Here is a 17,341-nt window from a genome sequence, read left to right as displayed (position 1 = left end):
CGTTCATCCCTTGACCGCGGCTACGTTGGGCGACAGACTGTCACCTCGAGCCAAAGCTCACCGTCACTAATCTCGAACAATTACAATCGGATTGAATAACTACAATAGTTTAGTTACAATTATAGTAGACTTTAGATTGCAATGTTGCGGGGCTATCCCAACGTTCCGGTGTCCTTTCATCTCCGACATATATTTAACTATATATATAGTAACTATATATTTTCCCTAGGAACAGTAAGATTTTAACGATACAACTTTATCAAGAGATCTTAATGTCATAAACGGTATCGAAACTTCGTAATTAATATTGTTAAGGAAGAAAATATTGGTAATCTCCTCGAACGACGAGCGCTTGATATTCACAATTAGAACTCGATATCTTAGCTTCTTATAATATCCTAATAAAATGTTATTTATCGATTACAATTGTCCTGTCGTATTTTATTGTGTTTGCTTTATAAATGTGAACTTTATTCAAAAAGAGTTCATCGATATAACGGTATTGAAGAGAACTACTCGAGAAACTATATCTAGCCCTTGGATGGAGGGATTGCTTGCTTCTTACAATCGAATAATTGGAGTGTAACTAGAAACACGAACGGTAGTTTAGCAATGGAGAAGAACTTTAGAACGACGGCAATTTTCTTCTTGTTTCTTTGAGAAAGGCACCGTTCATTTTATGTTTGACGAGAATGGGGTTGTTGGGCGAATTTGATTAAAAAGGAAAGATCTTTAACAAATATTCTTCCCATTGATACATTCCTATATTTTTGATTTAATTATTTGAAAATGCAATTTTGCATATACCTATGTGCAATTATATACTATAATCGCAGGCGTTTCTTTAAAATGATGTACCATTGAAACAAGGCAAAATATCGTCGAATTCTTCTAGATTCAATTTCTCAAAAGAATGGCTCCATTGATTAACCAAACATAGTTCCCATAAGCATATACGTACTTCTCAGAAAAGATAGTTATATCTAGATCAATATTACTCCCCACAGTGACCTATATGTCAAAGAAAAAAAAGACACATCAAGTATTAAATCATACTACTATTACGTCCACTATCTCTACAAATCCTCTACTCTTGGAAAAGTCTATCTTATTCAAACGTAACGTAACTCAAATTAAATCTTTTCCATCATCATAAATACGAAACATTTATAAAATTATCATCTTCGATTATTTACTCAACATCTAGCTAACAAAATCTTCTCCATCGCCGTACCCCTTAATCCTGATCGCGTACAATTAACGTATGAATAGTTAATTTATTAAAGTTTAAACGACCATTTTACGCTCTTGTACTCGAATGATTTTAGGATCTTGCTGTATCTCTTGCACAGTGTTATACTGACAGGCGAGAAACATAGAAACGTAACTTCCGATCCATTGATTTACCCTAAACAGACGATGATAGGTTATACGGTGGACGCAATACAGAAGCGTTTCCGATGCAATTCGAAGGTGCGTTGTTACAATGGAGTTCATCGATCCATAATGACTATTTCCCCGCCAGCTACAGCCTGTAATAACGGAATAGCCAATAAAGTATATCCTGTCGATTTAATCGTACCCCCACGGTGCACCGCGCGCACGGAGATCGGATCGGTGATTTTCACGTGATGTTTCGCAAATCGTGAGGCGCTCGCGTGATTCGCGCGTTTTAAGCGTTCCCTCTCTTCCCGTCCGATAGAAAGAGAAAGGGAACAGGGGATGGAAGGAAGAGGGAAGATACGTGATGCGGGTTCAACCTGCCGCGGGAACCTCTAAAGAAGGTCGGTGCAACGGTAGAGATGTAATTTTAATAAATTGGAGAACAAGTCATTGTAAAAGATGGATATTCAGATGTTGGAGATGCAGCAGATTTACGACTCGCTGGAATTAAGTTAGTTAAGGTGTTGAAAACCTAACGTCTTTTCAAAGGCGTTTGCCGCGTTTCTTTTCAAATCAAAATACATACATACGATACGTACAATGTATGCGCCTAAAGTTTTAAAGTTAATTTCTATTCAAGGAATGGACTGTTTTATTATAGGTTTAGGAAATTGAAAAGAAGCAATTGCTTGTTTCTAAGAAAGAATCGCGAGAAGTACAGTTAGAAACTGTATTGTGAATCACTTTTCCTGGTTTCCGTAACGAGGAAGTGAAAAAAAAACGCAGACAAGTCAGCGTTTACCGTAGCTAAATGGAAGATACGCAGGTACGAGTCGTTACAGTTTTGTCGTTGCAACGATTCCCGCTGCGTAATTTGATAATGAACAGTTGAAAAATAGCAGCGTTGTGTCCGTACTCTTTAATATCCCATTATATGGAAGTTAACGACCGGAAAATACACCGCTCGACTACTTGAAGGAAGTAGCTCATGAGCAAGTCTTTTGTATCCTCGCAATGGTATAATTCCTGTAACGTCTCGTTCTCGGAGGATTTATTTCGTTGATTTGTACTTGTTCATTGCTTTTGTGTTTTCATGAATGGAGCATGTCGCATGCGAATCGCAATATGGTTTTAATGGCGTTTCGACTTCAATGATATCAGCGGCTGATTGCGCTTCCCGTAAGAAGCTTCCAATCATTATGTATTTTAGGAACAACAAATAAGGATATTTAGAGAACGAATTAATTATTCAATTGTTCGCGCAAGAAATACCTGTCTCTTTTTCGAAAGTTATAAATGCTGTTTCCAAAGAGTTCCTTAGCTCACCATAAACCAGATAAGAATCTTTGGTTCCGTCTAGAAAAAGAAACCTTCAGATCAAACCGAAAAGGGTTCGGATTATATTTTCTAATCGTATTTGTATATTTCTTTTTACGGTCAGCTTGTCATCCACGTACAATCGAACAGAGAGTCCATTAATTATTTCCCTTCGACTTGTTTCAGGGGGAGCATCTCGGAAGCCATGCCGGCTGACGAGTTCGCTGGAAATCGAAACAGAAGTAAACCAAGACTGCAACCACCTTAACGAACCGCTATTATCACTGGCAAGGTCATCGGGCAGACCGGATCTAATCATGCTCACGCCGACCATGCTTCCTGTGCACTCGTTCCTCTTTCTTAACGACGTCAACCAGAAGATCGGGTGCTAAAAAATTCGAAATCGAGTTGATTGAAAATCTCAAGGAATATTAAAAAAAAATACGAATAAACAATTTGATATAGAAATCATCCATTTTGGGCAAAGAAAAGAAACAATCAGAAAAAGGAATAACCACAGAAGCTCTGAATTTCATTGCTTCCTAATGGTACTTCCTTGGATATTTTTACATTCTGGAGGCGTGAACGAACTCTGAAAAACAGAAACGACTTCTATCGGATGATCGAAAGAACTACCTGGACACTGAGTATAATTATTCACACGTGCGGATGCCATTTCCGGCATGTTTCTCCATGAAGAAGGTCAGCTTCAGTTTTTGCCACTTGTAGATAGAAGTTGAAGTGGCGGACGTCTTAACGAGGTTGCTAGAATGTCAAAGAAATAGATGAGGGAAATATTATGAAGATATATTTATGAATATCTAATTGAGCATTTAATTAAGAACTTAATCGAAAGACCAAAATAAGTTGGTTCTTGAGACCAAGTACCTATCTAAGTATAATAGTCTTTCGTACTTACGGTTTAGTAAGAGGACTCGAGTAAAACGATTACTCGTTAAAAGGAACAATAGAATAATCATGCCTCCGCAGACGGTGGTCTCTGCTTTCATGCCTCATCGCGGAGAATCTCAGCGAAAAAGTGTCCCGAAGCGTGAGCTGAAAGGTGGCTATGTAGGCTGTCTAGTGAATGCCGTCGCCATGGTGGAGCTGGCGTGTAGCAACTCCCTAAGTCCAGGAACCTAATCCCGCGTCAGAAAGACAAAATTCGCTACGGAGAAAAGTAAACAAAAATATATATATAGGGAAGAAGAGACAAAGATTAAAGATCGTTAAGAATTAAAGGTAATTTAATGATAAAAGGGAGAAAGAATTGTGTAAAAATTTTACTGGGAAAGAAAAGAAAGAAGAAGCCTCCAACGAGAAAGACGTGCTCAGAAGCGAGTCCCGCGTAGCGCCATGTAGAGGAGCAGGAAGAAGCGCAGTCTTCCTCAGGCATTCCAGCGTCGAGTAATGCTGAAGCATACCCTGACGGGGCAACCGTCGTCAGCGGGCTCCAGGCACCAGCACAATGACTACCAGGCGAGCTCGGGCTCGCTGCACGGCGGCCACCACCACCACCACCATCATTCTGGTCACCAACAGGATCAACAGCAACACCATCATTACAACCAAAACAGCAACGTTCGTGGAACGACAGGGGGCAGCCAAGGACGGGGAGTCGACGTTTACGACTCGGTGGTCCATCAAAGAGCCAACGTGCATCAGGCTGCCACCACGCCATCTTCCACTCACAGACACCCTTTGAATCATTCTCAGTTGAGCGTGAACAATCTTTCTCAACGATTGAATCACTCGCACGCTCTTAATCTGTCCACGTTGTCCACGTCGAAGCATTCTGTGAACAGCGTCAGTCCTGTTGCCGGTGGGAATAACAATAACAATAATAATAATCTGTCGACTACATTGGGGGTGATATCCCCGGCGCCGCTGCACCAGGACAGCAGACCTAAAGCGAATGGAGGCTTTGATATCTCGAGACTGTCCAGATTACCCAGTCAGGCGACACCTTCGCCTGCACCTGCTCTTCAGGGTACGACTACCGGGGGACAGTTAACCGGTCCCGGCTCCACGGCGTACCCCTTGAACGCTTCCTGGTCGTCGTCCCTGTCAAGGAATCACAAGGACCACGAGGTTAGCGCGAAAGAGACGTTGACCAGTTTGGGGTTATTGTGTCTAGTGTCGTTGTTACTGGCGCTACTCTCGTTGATCTTCTTGCTGAAGATCTCACCGTTAACGGTGACGCCGAGTAGCCTGATCAACCCGGAAGAGTATACGATTGTCTACGAGGTGACGTTAGCGCTGTGCGCACTCGCCCTCTCCCTAAACCTCTGCTGTCTCCTCGTGTGCGCTATACAGTTCCTCTTCACTGTGAAATTCGTCAAGACTTCGTATCAAGGACATTGGTGAGTAGAGTTTTCGTTTTATGCCACGCTGGATAAATCTGTGATTTATAACGCTTTAAATACCTTTGTACATAATCCGTACTTTACTCAACCCGAAGGTCGAACAAGGTGTGAAAAATATATACGTTTAAAGTTTGTATCCTTAAGATACTGTTATCTTTGAAAATTCGGAAGTCAAACAAAATACACAAAGAGAAACTTCTAAAAGTGCAAATAAACATTGAGATACAAATATCCTTTAATCCGAACTATACATATGATGGAAAGAGGACTCTCATAGTCATCGACATTTTCCCTCCTAAATGTCAACAGCACCCATATTTACATTGTTGCTGTTGTACATGTAAATTTTCAAACTTACTTAGGTATTGATAAACAAAAGAAAAACAAGCATTTTCCTGGTAGCTGGGAATTCGCGGGATTCGCGGTCGAACGATGATTACCATTAATTTCTATAATCTGGCGACGCTATCCTCAATCAAGATTATCCTTGTGCCGGAATATAAGTTTTCATTCGTCCATGCGTGGCCTATCTGTGTGCGTCTGGAACAATGGCAGTGTCCCGTATCCCGTGCGATATATCAGAGGCCTGTCTAGTGTTTCTTCTCACGCGGCCTGGAGGACGAAACGCAAAAATTCACGTCCTGTACTTGACGTGCAAGCGTTCACCGACCGCGTGTCCCGTTTTTACCGATCAAACACGTGTCTGCAATCACAATACGATACTGTATGGTGAGATGTATCCGTAAATGCGTATGTTTCGTGACGCGAACCTTGAAAATGAAAATTACACTTTCGTTTATTCCTCGAGCGTCGTGCACGCAGGAAATCGTATAATAATTTTATTAGTACGATTTTTTTTATATAGACTACTGTTACGCCACGAGGCTTACCACGGGCTGTATTTTCTAACCGTCGCTCGCGGTCCTACAACGTCGCAGACGGATCGTCGCGGCTGCCCGGCAAACAAACATTGTAGTGGCAAGCGCATGGTTCATTAAGCAGGGCGACCTCCAGAAACGTCGACTCGTGGCCGTTATTTTACCTCGCGTAAAAGAATGTGGCGTGATCCGAACGTAGTGGGGGTCGCCTTCCAGAAAAGACGAAAATAATCGAAGGGCGGGCAGTTCCTTCTGACGAGTCAAACGTGACACACCGAACATATCAGACCAATAGCAAACGAATTTATCTAGAGATCAAAGTCGAGTCAAATTTCTGTAACATCTTCATCAGATTATTGTAAAATATATTGTTTTCTATGTTAACCTGTTAATACAGTGTTACATTCATCAAACCACCTCTGTTATCCAAAACGAAACAGGGGAACGACTATTTCGCGGCGTCGATTAACATGATCGTAGCGAGAATTTACAACTCTCGTTGACGTGCTATCTCGCGATCGCGTCTCTCCGCGAACGGTCGTAATATTTGGTCCTTCGAGCCGGATCACGTGCCAGTGAAGAGTGCACTTACCAGTGACCACACAGTGCCACGTGACTTTATCAAAACCAGCAGCGGGAGCGGGAGCAACCACTACAGCGAAACCAGTGACGTCAGGCGCGTCATCTTCGAAGAAGCACATCCCATTGGCAAGGGAACGCAACCACGCAGCCTTCCGCCGCAGCTGGACAGTCATCAACGCAACGAATTTCACAACTTAAGAATACAACCGAACGAGTGGCCGTCGGGAAGGAACAAGGCGTTCCTCACCAAACATACACGCGACCTCACGCCGCACGACAGTAAGGTAAGCTCGTTCCTTATTTCGACCATCTCCTATCCTCGGCAACGATGACGAGCGAAGACCAACTCATCTCCCTGCGTCGGAGACGAGGCTATTGTAGCGGCCGATTCACATACTTATCGAACCGACTGGACGAGTACGAGCAATCCGGGAGTCAGCAACACTCCTTATTAACGAACTACGAGAAACAACTGACCGAAGTTGCGAATCAATTCGAAGCGATCCAACTCGAGTTAGAAGTATTAGACGAGGAGGAACAAGCGCGCGGCTTCGAAATAAGGAATCAGTACGTCGCGGTAGACACAAAGCTACAAAATCTTCTGAGGAACGCGCAAGCAGCTTCGCCGTCGACATCCATAAAGCTTCCAACCTGTGCATCATCCGCAAGTTTAAATCCGATAGCCATTAAATTACCAGATCTTCGGCTCCCTACTTTTGACGGAAGCCTAGAAAAATAGAATTTGTTTTATGATACCTTTTCTTCCACAATCGATAAAAATCCTAGTCTCACGGACATACAGAAATTCCATTACCTGCAGTCCGCCCTGCAAGGAGAAGCAACCGAGTGTTTAAACGCGTTACCCCTTAGTAATGTAAACTACAGTCAGGCTATAGCCGTTCTCAAGGAGAGTTTCGAATGTGCACGATACACAGCTTTCAATTACTGCATGGCAATAATTGATTATCCAAGGATAACCAAAGAATCTCCAACGGAATTAAGGCGTTTAGTCCACACATTTAAACAACACATATGTCGGAGATGAAAGAACACCGGAGCCTTTGGAATTTTGGATAATCCCGCAACATTGTAACCTAGAGTCTACTATAGCTGTAATTGAACAATTGTAGTTATTCAATCCGATTGTAATTGTTCGAGAGTTGTGATAATGAGCTTGGGCTCGAGGCGACAGTCAGTCGCCGAACGTAGCCGCGGTCACGGGATGAACGCTTTGCCTAGCAAAGGTATGGAGTAATTCTATAGCTCTCCTTAAAGGAAATATTCGTGGCGACACGCGACAGTAAACATTCCAACGATTTCTGTCCCGTGGCTCGCCACACGCAGACCCTATTCTTCGAGTAAAATGATTGCCAGATGTCGATGCGTCTCCGCAGTACCTGTTCGGCTAGCCCGAGGGCCCGTTATAAATCTTAAGGTTTAGTTAACTAAAGTCCTTCAAACAGACAAACGGTGTTTGTCCCAACTACGGGAAGATAGGGGAGACATATTTTTCAACGAGCGGCGTCTCCCACTAGCAACTTTCCCTCGAGGGCGGCTAGCATCTTTTTCTAACCACCGATATGGAGATTGACCAATTAGCAGCAACGCCAATTTCCCTTACTTTCTGAACGAAGGCTTTTCTCGACAAATCCGATGATCTCGTATCCTTAGACACACCCCGTTATAGTTTTCCTCTGTGGCATCATCGGGACGGGAAAGGCATTCTCGCTCGCGATCTCATTGATGAAAGGAATAACTCTTTATGATCAGTGAATATTACGCGTCCGACTTAGATTTTGTGAGTACGTTCATCTATCATCCCATCGACTGCGGAGTCGTTACTGAACCTAGGATCATTGTCATTAGTTTCTCGAGTACCTAACTACCGCGGTTACTTGTCCGGTTCTATAATAATCGTATTTGCACTAGTCAATGTCTTCTCTATTGCATAACGACAACGTGTAACCCAAACGAAGATTCTTTCACGCCCCTAACCCTAATTCTAATGTAAACCCGACATATATTTTATTAATTAAGTTTATTAGAGGAATTTTAATTTTATTCTCTTATTTTATTAGTTTAATTAATAAATTATAAAAAAAACTGATTATTTAAATTTATTTTTAACAAATCTAACTTTATTATTAACTTTTTTATTCTTAATAAACATTAATGATATAAATATTAAATATGATATAAATATTATGATATAAATATTAAAATATTAAATTTTAATTATTACAAATATAATAAAATTTATAATATTAAAAAATTATATTTAAAACCCAACTATTGTATTCTTTTAATATTTATTATTTTCCTAATTATTATACTATTAATTATAACAAAAAATTTTTATATTAAAAATAAAAACAAGCAAAAAAATGAATAAAATAATTTCATCAATTTATAAAATTTATATATTAAATTTACCTATTGTTACGCCACGAGGCTTACCACAGGCTGTATTTTCTAACCGTCGCTCGTGTAACGTCAATTCATATCAGAGACCAGGCCACACACCACGGACAGGATGGCACCCAGATGTCTGCATATCCTTGGCGCGCACCCTCAATAGTCTTAAGTGCCCACCAGGAGGCCTTGGCATTTTTATAGTTAAGGTCCTTCGGACCAAGCGAGTATTTCCTGTCTTAAATTTCCCTTTACGTTTATTGTCTACCACGTGTTAGCTTAGAAAGTTGGTTTCCTCCACATCTGGTATGTTCCGTTGGCAACTTTCTCGCGAGGGCGGCTAAAACCCTTCCTGGTCCACCAACCGTCCTATTATCCAATCGGAGATGGTGTCTACTGCCCTCACTTCCTTAACCAAAATTGTCATCAACAAATCCGATAGTCCCGTGTCCTTAGACACACCCACCCCTAGCTTTCCTCAGACACAGTATCGTCAGTAAAACTTCACTTATTCTGTATCCTTAGAATAGTCAACATATCTATGTCGGTCTCTACTCTTATAAGTCGCGTAGTTAATGTATTGTTGTAACTAAGTCTTACATAACGTGGTTGGAGTGATTTGTGATTTATGTTAATTCAGTGCGTGTTACATTGTGATTGCTGAATTCATAATAAAGGTTGATTAAAACCAAGTAAATAGTTGTGTTACGACTCAACTATATTTTATTTTCACCGACCAACCCAAAAATTACGTGACACTCGCGGTCCTACAACGTCGCAGACGGATCGTCGCGGCTGCCCGGCAAACAAACATTGTAGTGGCAAGCGCATGGTTCATTAAGGGGTCGCCTTCCAGAAAAGACGAAAATAATCGAAGGGCGTGCAGTTCCTTCTGACGAGTCAAGCGTGACACTTCGACAAATCTGACGAGCAAACGAATTTATCTAGAGATCAAAGTCGAGCCAAAATTCTGTAACATCTTCATCAGATTATTGTAAAATATATTGTTCTATGTTAACCTGTTAATACAGTGTTACATTCATTAAACCACCTCTGTTATCCTAAACGAAACAGGTGAACGACTATTTCGCGGCGTCGATTAACATGATCGTAGCGAGAATTTACGCCTCTCGCTGACGCGTTCTCCTAGCGACCGCGTCTCTCCGCGAACGATCGTAACACCTATATCATTTATTAATTTACCTACAACAATTAATATTAATTGCTTATGAAATTTTGGATCAATACTTGGAATATTTTTAATAATTCAAATTATCTCAGGATTATTTTTATCAATAAATTACTGTCCAAATATCAATATTGCATTTAATAGAATTTCAAATATTATAAAAGATATAAACTCAGGATGATTAATTCGATTAATTCATATAAACGGAGCATCATTTTATTTTTTCATTATATATTTACATATTTCATTTAATTTTATTTTATTTATATTAATTAACTTATAAATACCTTACATCATAGGTGATCCAGATAATTTTAAAATAGCAAATCCAATAATTACACCAATTCATATTAAACCTGAATGATATATTTTATTTGCATATTCAATTCTACGAACAATTCCAAATAAACTAGGAGGAGTAATTATACTTTTTATATCAATTTTTATTTTATATTTAATTCCATTAATTAATTTAAATAATTTAAAAAATAATAAATTTTATTTTATAAATAAAATTTTTTATTCATCATTTATTAATATGTCGGAGCGGACATTAGAATTAGGGTTAGGGGCGTGAAACGAATCTTCGTTTGGGTTACACGTTGTCGTTATGCAATAGAGAAGACATTGACTAGTGCAAATACGATTATTATAGAGCCGGACAAGTAACCGTGGTAGTTAGGCACTCGAGAAACTAATGACAATGATCCTAGGTTCAATAACGAATCCGCGGTCGACGGGATGATAGATGAACGTACTCACAAAATCTAAGTCGGATGCGTGATATTCACTGGTCGTAAAGGGTTACTCCTTTCATCAATGAGATCGCGAGCGAGAATGCCTTTCCCGTCCCGATGATGCCACAGAGGAAAACTATAACGGGGTGTGTCTAAGGATACGAGATCATCGGATTCGTCGAGAAAAGCCTTCGTTCAGAAAGTAAGGGAAATTGGCGTTGCTGCTAATTGGTCAATCTCAATATCGGTGGTTAGAAAAAGATGCTAGCCGCCCTCGAGGGAAAGTTGCTAGTGGGAGACGCCGCTCGTTGAAAAATATGTCTCCCCTATCTTCCCGTAGTTGGGACAAAGACCGTTTGTCTGTTTGAAGGACTTTAGTTAACTAAACCTTAAGATTTATAACGGGCCCTCGGGCTAGCCGAACAGATACTGCGGAGACGCGTCGACATCTGGCAATCATCTTACTCGAAGAATAGAGTCTGCGTGTGGCGAGCCACGGGACAGAAACCGTTGGAATGTTTACTGTCGCGTGTCGCCACGAATATTTCTTTTAAGGAGAGCTATAGAATTACTCCATACCTTTGTTAGACAAAGCGTTCATCCCGTGACCGCGGCTACGTTCGGCGACTGACTGTCGCCTCGAGCCCAAGCTCATTATCACAACTCTCGAACAATTACAATCGGATTGAATAACTACAATTGTTCAATTACAGCTATAGTAGACTCTAGGTTACAATGTTGCGGGATTATCCAAAATTCCAAAGGCTCCGGTGTTCTTTCATCTCCCACATATACAACTTCCATCGTTTGCGAATTAGTCCAAGCTGATGCAGGCACCACTACGAGGGTGTAATTAATTTCTAATTTCAATGTCGTGTTATATCTCAGTTGGTTTCTGTGTTTCTTATTGTTACGTTCGATGTATATAGAACGTATAATCCCGAATCAGGTACTTGCCGTCAATTTGTAAACAGTGATTGTTAACAAATTTTAAAATATTATGTAGAAGAAAATGTTAAAAATTGTAGAAGAAAGGCCTCGATGTAACAATATAGATAATTGCATTGTAATGACAATTCTGCCCGAGCAGCCGAGGTAAACAGGCGCGAGTAAATGTGCTCCAGTGTTAATGCGATAAATAGTGAATTTAGGAGGTTAAAACGTTAACGAACACTGTCACATGGTAAAAGTTTCAAAATGCAACAACCAATACCGCCGCCAAACAAAAAAGGGTGACATATGTTTCATAAATGAAGCTACAAATACGTTAAGCAGAAAACAACCAATTAACAAAGAACAGGAAAGCCTATAAAAGAAATGGAAACGTTGCAAAAGCAGGAAGAAAACAGTTACAATAACGAACTATCCTATCAAGATGAAAACTGGAAGGTAGCAACAGCTCACAAAAGGCGTAAAATAATCCTAAATACAAGCGCTATAGAAATTCCCGATACAGAAATGCACCAGTGGCTACAGGACATCCCACTCCGAAATTCTTTCAGCTCACTGATAAAAGACGGAGATACGAGTTCAGAGGAAGAAATGACAACACATATCGTTAAACCACCACCGATCTACATTCATGCTCAAATAACAGATACCCTTATTGAACTATTAAACAAAACTGTCGGAAGAGAAAACTACAGTATAAAGGAATTAAAACTGGAACAAGTCAAAATGCAAACAAATACTCCAAAAATCTTTCGAAAAGTGGCGCAAGTATTAAACATACCATACATCATACATACCAGCTCAAAACAGAAAAGAACCACAAAGTAGTAATTAGAGACCTATACCCAAGAACAAACACCAAAAATATATGCAAGGAACTAACAAAAATCGGGCACCAAGTAAGAACAATAAATAATATAACCAGATACGATACAAAACAGTCATTGTCACTGTTTCTAATAGAACTCACGTGGCGTGGAGTCTGCTTTGTGTAGAGAGTCGCCGGACGTAACAAGCAGATATATTTACGAAGACGTTACCGAAACCAAGATTTCAATATTTACGACAAAAATTAGGTCTGAAAAATAACAATGATGTTAAAAATTAATCGTTTGTAAAGATTTCGAGTGTTAGGGAGGGTGTTGAAGTAATACTCACTTCTAGGAAAACTACATCTTCTCTAGCGTTTAGTTCTCTTAGTCCCCGATGCTATTGAGTATTGTTTAGCTCTAAATCAATTTGAAGGGCCTCTCAGTCTCATAGCCTTTTTTAGGAATATGCCATGCACAGATGGTGCAGCAGGGTATATATAGACGGACCAGTTTTCGTAATTATATAAATACCCATAGACTCATGGCTTCGAAGCTCTGTTGTAATGTAACGCTGCCACAGTGTGGTTCTGGATTAGTATACACTGTACTTATACTTATGCTTATATTTATACTTATACTTACAGTTACACTTATACTTAAATATATTTCTGTTACACATTCATCACGCGTTCCTCGAAGAGATAATTTCAACAAAGGTGGTTGGAAAATTCTTCAGCTTGCTCTTCGTTGCTTCTGGCTCATGTGTTGTCCGTTAATCTGATTGCTGGGATTAGTTTAATTGGCTCCTTTATTTTGTTCGTGGCTTTCCATAGGAAATAGTTGGAATTCTCGTACGCAGAAAGTGAATCTATGAATTTTGAGAATTCGTTATTATTATGATCTTTTATTTTACTTTCTATTTCCTTTGCAAGTTTGTTTAGATGTTTTTTTGCTTTCACGAGCTCTATGTTTTTGTCATTTTGCTTTCGCTTACCTTTTTCCCTCTGATTTTGTCAAGAAAGTCTTGCGGAATTATTTTTGTTTGCCTGTTATTTGGTTCATAAGTAGTAGTTGCCAATGCTACTTCTATAATCTCTGTCAATGTACTGCCTGTTCGCAGTGGTGCATATACTGCTACATCTGGAAGTAATTGCCGTTAGTTAGTATGGTAACGGTGGTTGCTTGAGCGTATTACTGATGGATTTGGCTATGTTGGTGTTAAGGGTGGCGATTGGTTAGTTACTTGTGCATAACTTCGGCTACCAAAGGTGTTGGTGTTTCCATGGTTAGAGTTCTATACATATTGTATTGTTTGCTGTTGGATCTGATTTCGTAATATCTACTCGCTGCATGTTCTGCTTCGAAGCGTGTAGCAGGAGGGTGTGAGGAAAAAGCAACACCATGTTAATGATCATAGAGATCAACTTTTATCTTAGATATATGATTATTATGATTATATTATTCTTATTTTATATCTAACTAATGTCTAATAAATGTTATATAAAATAAATATTTTTTCATTATTAAAATCCTTTGTAAACTCTATAATTATATTATAATTTAGCTTCCTCAATAAAGAATTTAATAACATTGAAAATTTTTAATCATGGGTAATATTTTAAATATGACACTATTTACGTATGTTATAGGTAATGTTAATAGTTACACAATTTTTTAATAAATTAAAAAAAAACTAAAAACAAACTTACTTTCCAATATATGCGTCAAATATAAAAGCATTAAAGATATGTGTATATATCTAATTTGAACATTGTGGTCTTGTTAAACTTGTTTGTTGGTAATAATAATGCATGTTTAATAATGGTTCATAATTAATATTCATTTAAACAATGCTTTCTGTAATAAATGGAGTACTGTAGATATATCTGCTTGAAATAAATGGTGAGAAATTATAATAAATACATAATATAGTATTAGTTATTAAATAAGCTAACTGCTTTAGTTTATATTCTTTACCTTTAGTGCTTTCACCGAAGAATGGCGCCAAACACAAAATCCTAGCTACTCGATCGCAGTGTTCAATGGTGGCCGATTGGTAAAGTACATCTTGCGACATTAAGAACCTTATCTCCTTTACAGCAGTTAACAGACCTGTGTGTACAACTATGGCCTAGGGAAATTAACAGCGTAAAGTCATTAGTGTCTAATTTTATTAATGAAAACTTAAATACATTTTTTATGCTTATTATATATGTCGGAGATAAGAGGACATCGGTGCCTTCCCTCTGAAACCTCGGGAAAATCCATAAAAACATTGTAATTAAAATCTACAGTTGTAACTAAACGATTTGCCGTCATTCTAACCAATTGTATTTGTTTGAGACTTGTGACAATGAGCTTAGGCTCAAGGCGACAATTAGTCGCCGAACGTGGCCGCGGTCAACGGGACGAACTCTCCATCTAACAAAGGCATTGAGTAATCCTATAGCTCTCCTTAAAAGAAAGATTTGTAGCGGCACGAGGCAGTAAACGTTCCAACGGTTTCTGTCCCGCAGCTTGCCACACGCAGATCCTATTCTCCGGGCAGGATGTTTACCAGATGTCGACGCGTCTCCACAGTACGTGATCGGCTAGCCCGAGGACCGTCATAAACACTAATATCTAGTTACATAAAATCCTTCAACAGATACACAGTCTTTGTCCCAGTTACGGGAAGACAGGAGAGACCTATTTTTCCACGAACGACGTCTCCCACTAGCAACCCTCCCTCAAGGGCAGCTAGCATCCTTTTCTAACTACCGATATGGAGATTGGCCAATTAGCAGCAACGTCAATTTCCCTTACTTTCCGAACGTAGGATGTCCCCGACGAATCCGATGATCTCGTGTCCTTAGACACACCCCGTCATAGTTTTCCTCTGGGGTATCACCGGGACGGAAAGTCATTCTCTCTTGCGGTCTCATCGACAAAAAAGGAGATTAATGCCAGCGACTATTAACACAGAATCCGACTTAGATCTTTGCGAGTGCGTACGGCTACCGTCCCGTTGTCCGCGGGTTCGTTATTGAGCCTAGGATCATTGTCATTAGTTTCTCGAGTATCTAATTACCACGGTTACTTGTCCGGTTCTATGGTAATCGTATTTGCACTAGCCAATGTCTTCTCTATTGCATAATGACGACGTGTAATCCAAACGAAGATTTGCTTTACGCCCCTAACCCTAATTCTAATGTGAACCCGACATATATTCGCAATTACTCTTTTCGTTTGGGATTGTTTGGAAGATAATACATTTTCTTACCACTCTTTGACTTGTTTCTGCATCCCTTGGCTGAGTAATCAGGCATTTGAACTAACGTTCCAAACTTAAATGTTAATTCTGTATGTTTTCTATGATGACTGCAAAAATTTGTAATGAACACGAAGTATAAATCACCTTAAAGTAAAAACGGATAACACCATATAGATTTAATTACTAAGATGTGTGTAGCTCAAAATTTAATGTTAATTTAAAATTGTAATATAATTTATCGTTAAACTTTGCAAAAAAGTTGTATTTTCTTTTGAGGTTATCTTTAGCAATCTTATGAACAGGTTATTCAAGTATTATTTATATCTATTAATAAGAGCGACTTTTAATAATATCTTACTTTTTCTTATTATTCTTTATTTTCGTCGTTATATACACTCCAATACACAGTAAATATTATTACACTTTGTTTACAGACAACTTTGTAAACCTATACTTTATACATTTATATTTATACCAATCTATACATAACTGCTGCAGGAAGCGCTTTTATAAATGGCGGAACCAATCAGCGTTGAACGAATAGATTTGCCACACTGTCCCTGGACCAACTACACATCGCAGGGCTTAACTCTTCAGTCAGGTCTGTAACTGATTCCGAATTTGAAAAATCACCGTACGTGTAATCGATCCAATGATCGAATTAAACTGTCAAAATTTCCAATTAGTTGTGGAATAACAATAATTTTTTGGCCGTTATCTTTTCTGATTGAAGAAAACAGTTACAAAACGAAGTGTATTCATTGAAACTTTCATTGCATGCAATTTTGCATAAATAGAAAAGTTTTATTTTTTTAGGAGTAGAGTTTTAATTAAACAAAAATATTTATTTTGCTTTGATAAAATTAAAATTGAGTGTTATTAATGTCTTAAGACGAATATTAATGAAAGTAATCTGGGAAATACAATATATTACTGTAATAGCGTGGAAATAAGGATAGCATTTTTTTCCGATTACTTACAATTTATTAATATTAAATTGAATATACAAATATAAATTGGACAGAAAACGATGTTTATTTAACGGAAACTAAATGCAATACTCGTATCTATATCAAATAACTTTACAGTTATTTGACCCTCGTCACAACGAATCTAACACACACACACACACACTCTCTCTAACAGCTCTATCAATTCTCACGACTCTACTCTTCGACGACTCAATTAGCTCTGATTCTCGCAACACGCACACTTTTCGACTAGCACACTCTGATCTTTCGGTCGTTCCGCCTTGGATATCGAAACCGTCCTTCTTCTAACGTTGTCTATTGTTTCCCTCATACCTATGTAAGAACTACCAACTACGTGCCTTTAGTCACGCAGGCACTCTTAAATGTAAACGAACTACAGAAAGACGACGAACTCGGTTTTATCTATTTTCAACTGATTTCTAATTCGAACTACCTTACGATATTACATTACTCCTAAAACTAGGCTCTG

The 17,341-nt window shown here is 39.0% G+C and overlaps 2 protein-coding genes and 1 long non-coding RNA gene across 5 annotated transcripts; 1 reads left to right on the top strand and 2 right to left on the bottom strand.

The window, feature by feature from the left end:
- Positions 1–1,315: 1,315 nt before the first annotated feature.
- On the bottom strand, positions 1,316–3,897 carry LOC117240323. 2 transcript variants are annotated; one of them, XR_004494661.1, is made up of 5 exons: positions 3,620–3,897; positions 3,337–3,465; positions 2,841–3,088; positions 2,656–2,739; positions 1,316–1,532 (listed from the first exon to the last, which is right to left on the bottom strand). It is a non-coding gene; the product is annotated as an uncharacterized LOC117240323 (long non-coding RNA). The 2 variants fall into 2 exon arrangements; XR_004494660.1 differs by lacking the exons at positions 1,316–1,532; positions 2,656–2,739 and having other exon boundaries at positions 2,759–3,088.
- Positions 3,898–3,984: 87 nt separating this feature from the next.
- Positions 3,985–5,082, top strand: LOC117240324 (nuclear transcription factor Y subunit gamma-like). The gene has a single exon (XM_033506303.1). The coding sequence runs from the start codon at positions 4,111–4,113 to the stop codon at positions 5,065–5,067; it is 957 nt and encodes a 318-aa protein (XP_033362194.1). The 5' UTR covers positions 3,985–4,110; the 3' UTR covers positions 5,068–5,082.
- Positions 5,083–13,133: 8,051 nt separating this feature from the next.
- On the bottom strand, positions 13,134–15,972 carry LOC117240325. 2 transcript variants are annotated; one of them, XM_033506304.1, is made up of 5 exons: positions 15,890–15,972; positions 14,605–14,758; positions 13,622–13,767; positions 13,270–13,495; positions 13,134–13,198 (listed from the first exon to the last, which is right to left on the bottom strand). In XM_033506304.1, exons 2-4 carry the CDS (start codon positions 14,702–14,704, stop codon positions 13,436–13,438), a joined length of 306 nt encoding a protein of 101 aa, XP_033362195.1. In that variant the 5' UTR covers positions 14,705–14,758; positions 15,890–15,972; the 3' UTR covers positions 13,134–13,198; positions 13,270–13,435. The 2 variants fall into 2 exon arrangements, with proteins under 2 accessions (XP_033362195.1, XP_033362196.1); XM_033506305.1 differs by lacking the exons at positions 14,605–14,758; positions 15,890–15,972 and adding an exon at positions 14,337–14,374.
- Between the last annotated feature and the right edge of the window lie 1,369 nt (positions 15,973–17,341).

This window comes from Bombus vosnesenskii, unplaced genomic scaffold (assembly GCF_011952255.1).
Source record: "Bombus vosnesenskii isolate JDL3184/JDL3185 unplaced genomic scaffold, Bvos_JDL3184-5_v1.1 scf7180000014615, whole genome shotgun sequence".
NCBI classification, from domain to species: domain Eukaryota; kingdom Metazoa; phylum Arthropoda; class Insecta; order Hymenoptera; family Apidae; genus Bombus; species Bombus vosnesenskii.
The sequence above is the reverse complement of the archived record's forward strand: the minus strand, read 5'-3'. Positions and strand labels throughout refer to the sequence as shown.